This window comes from Zophobas morio, unplaced genomic scaffold, assembly GCF_036711695.1.
Source record: "Zophobas morio isolate AGI-343-1 ecotype UQ-CSIRO unplaced genomic scaffold, CSIRO_AGI_Zmor_V1 ptg000014l, whole genome shotgun sequence".
Classification (NCBI taxonomy): Eukaryota; Metazoa; Arthropoda; class Insecta; order Coleoptera; family Tenebrionidae; genus Zophobas; species Zophobas morio.
Window position 1 is genome coordinate 8,567,025 of NW_026972119.1, and position 13,651 is coordinate 8,580,675.

Consider the following 13,651-nt stretch of genomic DNA (forward strand, 5'->3'; position numbering starts at 1 on the left):
GTTTATGCCAACATAGAAAACTTACAACTGGTTACATTTTTATGGTTACGAAATTAATATTAATTTATTTAGTGTGATATCTTGAATAACGCTTATTTGATAAGCTGATAAGTAGTGTAAATAAATCAGATGAGTTGATTATTTACAAAATTTATCGGCCGATTAGCACAAGTTAGTTAAGTGGCAAATCATCTTAATTCATGCTCTCAAATACCGAGTATTCCGTGTTGTATGATGTTTGTTATCCGCTCCACTTTGCAGCGTAAAAAATCCGTAGCCAATGCATTTTATATCGGAGAATTCGCGGTAGTGTTGTCACTTATCAAAAGTTTTTGTAGTTCCGCTTCTATTGGTATTAAAATGTCATTTTTGTATACAAAATTTTATAGTGAATTAAATTAATTCCTGAATTTTCAAATTTTTAAATTACGTTTTTTGGTTTTTATCACGTCATATTTCAAAAACTATTCAAAATGTTGTCTTATTTTTTGAACTATAATATCACCAAACACGAAGACTGATTCTAACAATACAAATTTTCCTATACTAGTGTTCTTAAATTTCTACCAAAAAATGTTTTTTTTGTTATTTACACAAAAGGTTTATTTAAATTTTCAACATCGGAGTTTTGTATTATTTAAACAGCGAGAAACTAGTAGATTATTATGGTGCGAAGTAATTTTTGTAATAAAGAGGTATTTGAAAACGATCTTTGTTTTTGAGATAAAAAATTTTAAACACGTGCGATGTCTGGGATACGGCATATTAACTCAGTGTGTCGCATCTACACATTCATCACAAAGACAATTTTAAACCAAGTATACTCTACAAATTTCCCACTAATCGACTTAAAAAAATACTCGCGTGATAAAAATATCAACACATCTTTTGTGCAAGTAACAAAGAAATATTTTTTGGAAGAAATATAAAAACACCATTACAGTAACAGTTACATTACATGATCGTTTTCCGGGTTGGAACCGTGTTAATTGAGATTTTGGGCTCAAGGTTTCGCACACTTTCGTAAGTGGTATCTTCAGGAGCAGGGTTGAGAAATTAGGAATAAAGCAAAAGAGAACAGTAACTCAGTATGTCAACAATACCAGAGCTGAAAATCTTCTGGCAGTAAAAATGTGGTTGTGACCGTTTTATAGACACGAGAGAGAGAGAACTATGGAGAAAAAAAAAAGAACGAGAGAGAGAACTAAGAAGGAAAAAGGAGAGCGAGAGAGAGAATTAGGGAAAAAAAAGAACGAGAGAGAGAAAAGAAAAAATGGGGAGAGTATCCGGTCTGCTTGCAGCTGACTTTTAGTGGTACAGTGAAAGCAAAAACACAACCTCAAATTGCTTCGTTTTCATGTGTCACAGAGTTGACAGTCAAGTCGATCGATCACGTGTGTAATCTTCATCTCATTGGTTATTTTCAACTTGGCGCTCCGTAACGTCTGCCACAGCATGTGCGATTTTGTCTCACTCTTTTCCATTGCAGTTCTAATAGTGTTTACTCACTTTACTTACAATATGAGGGTCTAGCGTTGGTCTAAACCTCACCTTGCAATACTCGGTAGTCGGTACCCCAAGTAACTCAGACGCTAATTAATACACAAACACTGATTGGTGGGTGATTGTCAAACAATAATTCCAGTTTTCTATTCTTTAATCTCTACAAGTCACACATCAGTGTTTAAAACAAAAACTGTTTATGGATTTTTTTTTAATGTGTATTTTCTATTAGTGGGGGTACTTCAAAATGCATAGTATACGCATATTTATCTGTCCTAATCTAACCTAATACTATCAAATGAGCCAAGTGAAGCTCGGTAAACCAGATATTATTAGACTTTAAAAAACATAAATATCTGTAATCAAATTAATAACACCTAAACAAAGTACATTTTCCAAGTTAGATTAGAAGACATTACGGTTCTTTAGGCAAGTATTCAAATTTATGAGTTTTCGCAATTACATAACAATTTGTTCTCACTTCTTCATAAAGATTTCTTACGTGTTCATCTTGATCGACTTCCATGTCATATAAGTCATTTTTTGTTTGTTCGCAAAATATTTTAACCAATTCGTAGCTCAATTTTTTTTTATCAAGGTTATACAAGAAGTGTATTAAATACTGAATCAAGCATCGCTTAATTCTAACAAATTTTGTGAACCTTTCATCTGTTTCCTGATTTTCTACTGCAGCTAGTAACGAGTTTTGAATCTCAAACTCACTCCTGTCATCTCTAATGTAATTCACTTTCACTTCCTTAACGTCATTGGACAATATTTCCTCAGCTTTAGCTGTTAGTATCCCGTTGGAATCAATGCTAAGGGTAAAAGTTACACGTCGTTGCCCGGGAGGTGCCGGTATTAAGCCACCAATTGACAATTTCCCTAAGTAGCGATTTTTTCTTACATCTGTACGCTCACCTTCATAACGGGTGTACAATAAAAAATATATTTGCAGTAGGCGCTGGAACGAAAACTTCACAATTGTGGTAACAGGGCAAATAATATCGAAGCGTAAGTAGGCAACCAAATATACTTCAGAGCATGGATGGGTACATCACTACCATCTTAAATACAGAGATTTCTTAGTAACCTAGATACGGCTATGGGCAGCAAAGTGTGGAACAACATGTATGAAAATAGTGTCGACATATTTTCAGTTCTCTGTCTTTCTCTTACTCGTTGTAATGTGCACTACATACTAGTGTTATCTTCGTCTAATTCTAGCGACTGTTAACATTGGTTGATAATTTGGCGCACTGATTTAAAATGGTATAAATGAGAATCATAACTAGAGTTTTTTAACAAGTGGCAAACGGAAAGTTTCTAAGCAATCTCCAAAATGATTTGTAATGTTTAAGATTACAATATTACACGGACAAGATCGTTGGAATAAATTTGACTGTCGACTTCCCTTTTTTGGTACTTTTTCTTTATCATTCACACCGGCGAAACTCTTGAAAAATGACATAATACAATTTTCTTATAGTCAAAAGTTTTTGTTGTCACGAACGTTTCTAACATAAATAGAGAATCGTATTGTATTTATTTGCATGCACAATGTTGAGAGCTTAAAACGAAAAAGAAAAAAGACGTACAGCTGTGGTATAAATTTATTAACATTATTATTAAATATTGGTGATTTAATGTAATCTTAGTTACTCATTATTAAATAAAATGTATTTTACTAATTTACTTCTTATTTTCGCCTGTTTTGAAGCAAAATTTACCAGTTTTGTTTCGTGTTGCAAGCGGACTTTTAAATTAATAATTTTAAATTTGCGCTATTGCCTTCATCAGTTGTATTTTGTGATTATCTAGTAATCACTGATTGTTCATGTCGGGATTATTAAAAATCTTTGTAATATTTTTGCGAAACAAAAGAATTATTAGATCTTTCTTTGCATACAACACACACTCTGTAACCCATTTTTAGAAATTCTATGCAATTTAAACTTATAACCGTGATATAAATCTTATAACCTAAGAAATCTCTTAGAACAAACTAACAAACACCGGGGATTGTATGAATTAAGAACCGACTTGCGCTAGCAGAATTTAAGGGTTTACTGCGCAAAATCGTAAATTGCTAGGTTTAAACAAAGACCTACAAAATCATACTCCTGCGTTCCCATGCTGTAAAAGAAGATGGAAAGCAAAACGCATAGTGTACATGTTGGCCAAGAACGTATGTTCACTTTTGCATAGGATCACCGTATCTAGGTTACTAAGAAATCTCTGCTTAAATACAAAAAAAGTGACATTTGACGGATTTTGACGTTCTGGATTTCCTAACCCTAACGTTCGTATCGCCTTTTTGCAGTTTAGTTGTTATTTCATCTTTTGTTTTGTTTGTGTGATAAAAATCAGTTCTTTTCAGAACTAGCGTGTGAGTTTTGCGTTTAAAGTCATTTTTTAACAAGAATGGCTTTTTCTGAACGACACAAAATATTCATGGTAATGTCGTACTACCGAAACGGTGTAAAAGAAAATGGAACTTGGCAATATTCAATTGGATTATGTATGGAAGAGTTTCGAGAAGAATTCCCTGATTTTGCCGTAGAGTATACGCAGTTTCGACAAACTTTAAATGTCTCGTTAAAAAATTTTCAAGAAAATGGATCTGTGACACGAAAACCTGGAAGTGGCCGTCCAAAAAAACGAACTCCAGAACTAATTGAAGAAGCGAGAGAAGTAATGGAAGAAACCCCGGGTACTTCTATCCGTCATTTATCACAACAACTTGGTTTGTCTGTTGGCACCTGTAACACTCTTCTAAAAAAGGATCTTCATTTGTTTCCTTATTGTCTCACATCTGTACATGAATTAGATCCAACAGACTTTCCTCAAAGAGTTCAATACTGTGAATGGTTTCTGAATACTCTGGATATGGGCGACCACCTTGAAAAAACGTTTTTCACCGATGAAGCATACTTTCATCTTAGTGGCTATGTAAACTCACAAAACACAAGAATGTGGACTTCAGAAAATCCACACTTTTTCATTGAGTCGCCCCAATATCCCCAGAAAGTTGGTGTTTGGGCTGCAATTAGCCAACGCAGAATAATTGGTCCAATTTTTTTTGACGGTAAAGAGGTTTTTAGTATTTTAACAACAAAATAATGATATTTTCATTTCAGGAAAGATAAATGCTGCAAGATACCGTGACGAAATTTTAAGTGTATTCTTAAATCAGCTGGATGATGAAGAATTAGTGTATGGTTACTTTCAGCAGGACGGTGCCACTGCTCATACAACTGGAGCTACAATAGGTTTTTTGTCTGAATATTATGAAAATAGGATTATTAGTCGCAATACACCAAATAACTGGCCGCCTAGATCATGTGATCTCACTCCTTGTGACTTCTTCTTGTGGCCACATATAAAAAATTCAATTTATACAACACCCATAAATGACTTGGAAGAATTACGGAATAGGATAACACACAAAATTAATGATATTAATAATAGTGCAAGTGTTTTAGAAAATGTGGCAAATGCAGTAAGGCGAAGGGCTAGGTTGTGTCTACAAGAAGGGGGTTCTCACTTCCAACATTTGTTGTAATGTAATTCAAAATGTAACATTTATCAGGCCTTACATAATGTTCGACAGAATTATGCAGAATGCTTTCATATTGTTGTTACAGAAGATTTCAATAAAGTGTCGTAGACTTATCTTTTCTTTTACCTTCTTAAGAAACAAAGTGTTGTAATGAACTGATCTTTTCAATAACCAGTATGATTTGCATACTTGCATTTATTTTTATATTTCAAAAGTAAATCGTCAAAATAAAACACTAGTCACTTGTTTTCTTTTGTAATTACTGTGGCCGGTGAGAAGAGAAATGAATGAAGTGGACTGTAATTATTGTTTTATTGTACACAACACTGGACAGTAACAGTCCACATAACTAGTCTGCTACCGAAGGACTAACAAACTAAAAAATGTTCAAGTGCGGTAAAGGCAGATGTGAAAGGGTATGGTCCGCCCAACCCTTTGGTCTTCGACTATGGTACGAGCCGCCGATAAGAAATGCCGCACTAAAAGACCGCCGCCGCCCCTTGACAGAGGGGGACCACCCAGCAAAGAGTGCCATCAACAAAAGCGCGGGTCGCCCCAAAGAGTGCTGCCGGTTGTACAGGCCGTACCAGTAATTATTTATTAATTTTATTTGAATAATTTGCGTCAAGCAGATTTGCATTAAAGTGAGAAAATGTTTTCTAACCAAACATTATTTGCCGCTAAATGTCATTCTCAATGACCTTCAGTTTTTACGTGACTCTTTCTACACTTTAAAAAAGCCGCAAACAATTGAATTTTCAGCGCCTGCTCCAAATATATTTTTTATTGTACACCCGTTATATTCTAACAAACATTGACGTCCCATCACCTTCTCCGTTTACATATACCCGAGATTTTTTAGTCGGTAGTTTGGTATTTCTACGAATTATCACTACCATTTCACTTCCGAGACTACTGAAACCTAACGAGAGAGGAAGAACATCAACCATTTTCAGTTGTTTAATATCCTGTTTTTTATTAATTGACAACATAGCAGCTTGCAGAGCTGCTCCTTCAGCAACACATTCGTCAGGATGTACAGACTTATTTAGCTTTTTATGTCCAAAATACTCGGAAACCATTTCTTGTATTTTGGGTATTCGGGTGGAGCCACCACACAAGATTACCTCTTGAATCGATTGCTTGGAAATTTTTGATTCAACTAAACAGTTATGTAATATGTCAATAGTTTTTTTGAATAACTTGCTGACTTTTTCTTCAAAGACGTCCCGTGTCAGTGTTATAATAATTCTAGGATGTTTAGGTACCATTCCGTTTATGGTTATAAATGCTTCATTAGCCGATGATAGATCTTTCTTCGCTACTTCGCACTTATTGCGTAATCTTCTTTTAGTATCTGGATCTATTTTTGTATTGTAACGGTAATCTGTGCGTAACACCTCTACAATATAGTCTAAAATGCAATTATCCAAATCGTGACCTCCTAGTTGAGTGTCTCCATTCACGCATAGTACTTCCACATTGTCAGTTTTTTTTTCAAGAATCGCAACGTCGAAAGTTCCGCCTCCGAAATCATAAACTAATGAAATATGGTTTTCGGTTATATCATTAACGAAGTAGTAAGCTAAAGCTGCTGCTGTTGGTTCATTTAGAAGCTTAAGCACAGTAAATCCGGCATCTTTAGCTGCTGTTAAAGTCACTTCTCTTTGTGTAACGTTAAAGTAAGCTGGAATGGTTATGACAACTTTGTTTACTGCCTGGTTCAGTTTTTTTTCTGCATCTTTTTTTAATTTTTGCAGGATAATTTTATACAATTCTTGTGGTGTTTTCTGGATCTTTGTTTTATTCTGCTTAAAAGAAATCAATGGGAAATTAGAGACCCCTGAAGTTACTACAAAGGGAAAGTACTCGAAAGTTTTTTAATGTATGTATCATCAAACTGTCTGCCTATAAGTCGCTTCATCTCTGAAAATGTCACGTCCACTAGTAATTATTAACAATTATTCTATTATCTAGTTCGCTTACCGTAAATACTATTTTCGGGTTTCTGCAGTGACATTGTTTTTGCATATTCACCAATGACAGTACCACCTTCAGGCGGAAAGTAGATGAAAGATGGTGTAACCCTTGCTCCTCTTTCATTTTCTAGAATTCGTATTCTGCCTCTCGTATAAACAGAAATAAACGAATTTGTGGTTCCCAGATCAATACCAATCACTATATCATCCATTCTGGAGATCTATAACCTTATTTTATACATAATTTGTTTATTTTGACAAGCATAAATGTAATACTGCTTGAAGCAAAAGTTTATACCAGCATAGCAATCTTACAACTGGTTAAATTTTTTTGGTTACGAAAATAATATGAATTTATTTAGTGTGATATCTTGAATAACGTTGATTTAATAAGCTGATAAATAATGAGAACAAATCAGATAAGTGAATTATTTACTAAATTTATCGGCTGATTAGCACAAGTTAGTTAAGTGGCAAATTACGCTCGCAATTTCTGATCTCAAATACTAGGTATTCTGTGTTGTATGATGTCAGTTATCAAAAATATACTGATGTCAGATACACAATTTATCATAAAGTTTTTGTTATTCCATTCATATGTATTCGTATTATAATTTTGTTTTTGTATATAAAATTTTGTAGTGAATCAAATTATGGTGTAAAGTAATAATTTTTGTAACGAAGAAGTATTTGATAACGATCTTTGTTTTTGAAATATGACGTGGTAATAAATAACGATAAAACGAAATTTTAAGACAAAGTGTATAAAATTCATATATCAACTTCTTCAGAAATTGATAAGTGTTTGTGTAACTGACGACACCGTCGCAAATTCTCCCATATAAAATGCACTGCTTACAGGTTCTACGCTAGGAACGCACGATAAATAATATTAAACCAATTTTTTCGTATTCTAGGGGTCAGGAAACCTCTAGAAAACATTAAAGTAGCTGTTCATCATATGAAAACTATTACACTACTACAAAAATATGTTTAAAGTTATTTAGATAGAACTTCCCTCGCCCTTAAGGTGCACTCCAACAAATGCAGCTTCCTCGAAAAGTTACAGAGTTTGATTTTGTGAAATTTTATTTATTTGATGTCAACCTCTATAAGTTAAGGACATGTAGATAATACCAGTCACAATGTAAGAAAAACAAGCTCCATGAGGGAATCGAACCTGCGACTTACGCTTTCTTCGAGCCATTAGTCTTACGCTCTCACCACTAAATCATTTCACCAGGTCAATAAGTTCATTTTTGAAAATTGTAACAGTAATTTGGATTTAACATTAACTATTTGATATATTGTGGTAGATAAACAGAATTAAATGTCTGTCCAACTTAGAGTAAACGTAAAATGAAAAAAATTTAGGTAAAGATAAAAACTATTGTAAATTATTCTCTTGATGTTTTGCATTTTACTTTATAAACCGGAAGATGATTATGGTGTAATAAATAAAACTAATCGCCGACTTTTCGTTGTGTTGTAGTCCTTTCTCATTATTGTCATTAGTTAGCATTTTTTAGGCAATATTCCTAACATAATTTTAAAATTTGATAACAATCGGTTCGGTAGTTCGGAGATTATCTGACCAATTAAAATCGACATACACAGATGATAGATCGACGACGGACGAACGGAAACAGGATACTCATGGGGCATCGAGAACACATACCCGATAGATCCCATTAAAATACTTAATTAGCTTACGCTTGGAAAGTAAAAACTGAACCATTCTCAAAAGGCAACAAAGAAATATTGTAATAAGTAATTCAAAATTTCTGACTATAAAAGTTAGCAGTGCTAGTGAAGTTAATTAATTGTGTTCACAAATCTCATTCCAATTTCATAACAACGCAATGTCAACTACATACTAAAATATTCCTTAATTTAGATAATTTATATCGAGTATAAGATAAGAAAGATAAACGCGGACAATATAAAAATATACATTGCAATTTAAAAACCATTTAGGTTTGCGTCTCAACACTGACTATACAGGTCGCTAAAAATTATAATATAACAGTTTACTTAAGTTTTATTTTCTGCAATTTTTTGAAAAGTTATACTTCATTCGTTATTGAGATGCAGGGCTAGCTTGTTTTTTTTTTTTAATAGCACTAGTAGTCAAACGTTCCGTCTTTAAATAGTGCATTTTGTTATGAATTCAAAAATCTAACAATACTATCGCCTGTCACATTCCTGGCGTAAGACAGTTTATTCAAAAATTATATCTACTAGTGCCCAATCATTGTACAAATGGTAGAGCTGAGGGTAGATAAATAGAAATAAAGGTGCCAACGTAACAAATTGACTTAAATGCTGTTTCCAAATAATTTACAAAATATTCTAAAAATAACAATACTCCGATCGAATGTGTGTAAATAGTGAACACATTCTTATGAAAGTTTTTTGAAAAATTTAAATAAAAAATACATTATTCAAAAAGATCAAAATGACATTTAAAAAACAATAATTATACAACAAGTGTTCGAAATGTTCTGCATTTACTTCCTGGCAATGGCAATAATAAATATGTCGCACCAAGTTTTCAAATGAATCCGTAAGAATATTAGGAGGAATATCAGCAATCACATTTAATATTCTTTCTTGGAGTTCTTCGATGACTTGTGGTCTATTAACATCAACTCAATTTTTTATATAACTCCACAGAACAAAGTCCAGTGGAGTTAAATCAGGTGTCCTAGCTGGCCACTCAAGTGCTTCACTTCCTTTCCTTCCAGGAAAGGTTTCATTCAAGTAATGTCATACCCACTTGATGTCCGCTTGTTGAAACCCGATGAAATCTGCAGACAAATTTGAGTGTTCATAGCAAACTGGGAAATATTTGTCTAAGTCGAGGAATAATACTTTGTTGGAAAAATTATTATCAGACGTTTAATTTCCGTTAATAAAGAAGAGACCTACAATGTGGCCATCAATAATGCCGCACCAGTTATAGGAACATTTTTAAATTTGGATGTAGACGTTTTCTTTTTAGTACACACTGACAAATCGATGAGAATATTTTCAAAGCTAACTACAATTTTCCATTTTAGAATTTATTCAGAATAAATAATTTATAATTTTATTTGCCGTTTTTTGAATTTGGAAAAAAATCTTCTATCCAAAAGTTGACGATTTGATTAGTGGTGATATATAACAAAAATTAAGTAACCCTTGCATCTTGAAAACAAATGAAATTTAAAGTTTAGAAAAATTACAGAAAATAGAGCTTGCGCATTTCTAAATATAGCCCAAATTTCAAGACGATCCAACTAATCGTTCCAGAGGTATTCAACTGTTTCCATATTTTTAGCAACCCTGTATACTGTATACATAAATTAATTATTGTTGTTATCGTTAATATTCCAGATAGTTGTGTAAAATAAGTCATGCCGTGTTCTACAGTTTTTCACTTATGACAATTTTCGCATCCCTTTTTTTCTACAACCCGATACTTACTAGCCTCCCCTGAATGGCATCGGTTGGGCTGCCCATAGATATAGTATGGGACACAAGTTTGTGGGAAATACATGGAGCAGCGTTCAGCAATAATTCGGGTAGATCTCTATGTATTTGGTCTTCTCAGAATGTCAACTAGACGACCCGATTTTTTAATAAACGGTTCAAACATACAGTTTTTTTGAGATATCAAACAAATTATATTACTGAATCATAAAACAGTCGAAATAGTTTCTAAAATATGCTGCTATTAAAACATTCAGTTGCTCCAGTCTTGGTTTTTTGGTATGACCCTTATGCATGAAATTAAAAATTAAGGTTGCTTATTAAGGAACTAACATTGCAGTATTTCTTGCGACATATTTATAAATGATGAAATTTGATAATGATGCGATTTTGTTGGTTGAAGTGGATAATGAAATTAGTTTTGGTTTGCTTTTGTCACTTTTCATCACTTGATTATCTTATCCAAACATCAACAGGCATGGAATGGAAAAAATTTGCATTGTTGTATGATACTTACTTAAAAGAAAACATAAAAGGATGCATTCCCTAAAATGTTAAGGCAAAGATAATAACATAAAAATGTTTTACCAACATCACAAAAAATTACAGAAAATATAACTTAGACGAATTTCCTATCATTGTTGTAGTAAGATATTTGGAACAAATTAGCACTTTCATAGTCGGCATACAAACAAAATGTTAATTGTATAGAAAAATAGCATACAATTCGTACTATCTGTGGTTTTATTTTTAATATTCAATAAATTTGAAAATAATAAAATGATGCAAAAATAGATGGAAACAAAATTTTATACATATCTGTTCTGCTTAATAACAAACTTTAAGGAAACATATTTATAACAAAATTAATAACACCCAAACAAAGCATATCTTCCATGTTAGACTAGATGGCATGTTGGTTCTTCAGGCATGTAGTCAAATGCATGAGTTTTGGCAATTGCATAAGATTTCGTTTTCACTTCTTCATAAATATTTTTTACGCGTTCCTCTTCATCGACTTCCATGTCATCTAGGTCTTTTTCCGATTGTTCGCAAAATATTTTAATCGATTCATAACTCAAGTTCTTTTTATCAAGGTTATACAGGAAACGTACGAAATACAGAATCAAATACGTTTTAATTCGAACAAAATTTGTGAACTTTTTATCTGTTTCCTGATTTTCTGCTGCAGCTAATAACGAGTTTTGAATTTCAAACTCACTCCTGTCACCTCTAGTGTAATTCACTTTCACTTCCTTAACGTTATTGGACAATATTTCCTCAGCTCGAGCTGTTAGTATCCCGTTGGAATCAATGTTCAGGGTAAAAGTTACACGTCGTTGTCCAGGAGGTGCCTGTGTTAATCCATCAATTGACAATTTCCCTAAGTAACGATTTTTCCGTACATCTGTACGCTCACCTTCATATATTCTAACAGATATTAAGGTCTCACCATCGTTACGGTTCACATATACCTGAAATTCTTTAGTCGGTAGTTTAGTGTTCCTGCGAATTATCACTACCATTTCATTTCCGAGACTACCAAAACCTAACGAGAGAGGAACAACGTCAACCATTTCCAGTTGTTCAATATTTTGTTTTTTATTAACTGACAACATAGCAGCTTGCAGAGCTGCTCCTTCAGCAACACACTCGTCAGGATGTATCGACTTATTCAACTGTTTACCTCCGAAATACTCCGAAACCATTTCTTGTATTTTGGGTATTCGGGTGGAGCCACCACATAAGATTACCTCCTGAATCGATTGCTTGGAAATTTTTGAATCAACTACACAGTTATGTAAAATGTCAATAGTTTTTTTGAATAACTTGCTGGCTTTATCTTCAAAGACGCCCCTTTTCAGTGTAATAATAATTCTAGGATGTTTAGGTACCATTCCGTTTATGGTTATCAGTGCTTCATTAGCCGATGATAATTCTTTCTTCGCTTCTTCGCACTTATTGCGTAATCTTCTTTTATCATCTGGATCTATTTTCGCTTTGTAGTTATAATCATTGCGTAGCACCTCCAAAATATAATCTAATATGCAGTTATCCAAATCGTGACCTCCTAGCTGAGTGTCTCCACCCACGCATAGTACTTCCACGTTATCAGTTTTTTTTTTCAAGAATCGCAACGTCGAAAGTTCCGCCTCCAAAATCATAAACTAATGAAATATGGTTTTCTGTTATATCATTATCGAAGTAGTAAGCTAAAGCCGCTGCTGTTGGTTCATTCAGAAGCTTGAGCACAGTAAATCCGGAATCCTTGGCGGCTGCTAAAGTGACTTCTCGTTGTGTAACATTGAAGTAAGCTGGAACGGTTATCACAACTTTGTGTACAGTCTGATTCAGCTTTGCTTCAGCATATTTTTTTAATTCTTGGAGGATTATTGTACACAGTTCTTGTGGAGTTTTCTTGATTGTTGTATTACTCTGGTTAAAAGAAATCACTGGGAGATTAGAGACGCCGGACGATATAGCAAAGGGAAAATAGTCGAGAGTTTTTTGAATGTATGTATCATCAAACTGTCTGCCTACAAGCCGCTTCACTTCTACAAATATCACGTGTATTGATACTAATTATTAAGAATAATTCTTATTTCGAATTCGCTTACCGTAAATACCGTTCTCGGGTTTCTGAAGTGACATTGTTTTTGCATGTTCACCAATGACGATACCACCTTGAGGCGGAAAGTAGATAAAAGATGGTGTAACTCTTGCTCCTCTTTCATTTTCTAGAACTCGCACTCTGCCTTTCATATAGACAGAAATAGACGAATTTGTGGTACCCAGATCAATACCAATCACTATATCATCCATTCTAGATCTGTAAAACATTATGTTATTTATTTTGACAAACAGAAAAATGATATTACCAGGAGCAAAAGTTTGTGTTAGTGCAGAAAACTTACAATTGGTTATATTTTTTGATTAGTAAAGTAACATTAATCTATATAGCTGTGTGATATCTTAAATAACATTTATTTGATAAGCTGATAAGTATTCTAAATAGAACAAGTAAGTGGATTATTTAGAAAACTTATGAGCTGACTAGCACAAGTTAGTTGAGTGGTAAATTACCCAATTGCTCAAAATCTGATCTTAAATATCGGGTTTTCTGTATTCTATG

General features: G+C 33.5%; 1 protein-coding gene across 1 annotated transcript; it reads right to left on the reverse strand.

Annotated features, from left to right (window-relative positions):
- Positions 1-11,320: 11,320 nt before the first annotated feature.
- Positions 11,321-13,450, reverse strand: LOC135128962 (heat shock 70 kDa protein-like). Its single transcript, XM_064056043.1, has 3 exons — positions 13,398-13,450; positions 13,137-13,348; positions 11,321-13,073 (listed from the first exon to the last, which is right to left on the reverse strand). The coding sequence occupies exon 3, from the start codon at positions 12,681-12,683 to the stop codon at positions 11,418-11,420; it is 1,266 nt and encodes a 421-aa protein (XP_063912113.1). The 5' UTR covers positions 12,684-13,073; positions 13,137-13,348; positions 13,398-13,450; the 3' UTR covers positions 11,321-11,417.
- Positions 13,451-13,651: the final 201 nt, after the last annotated feature.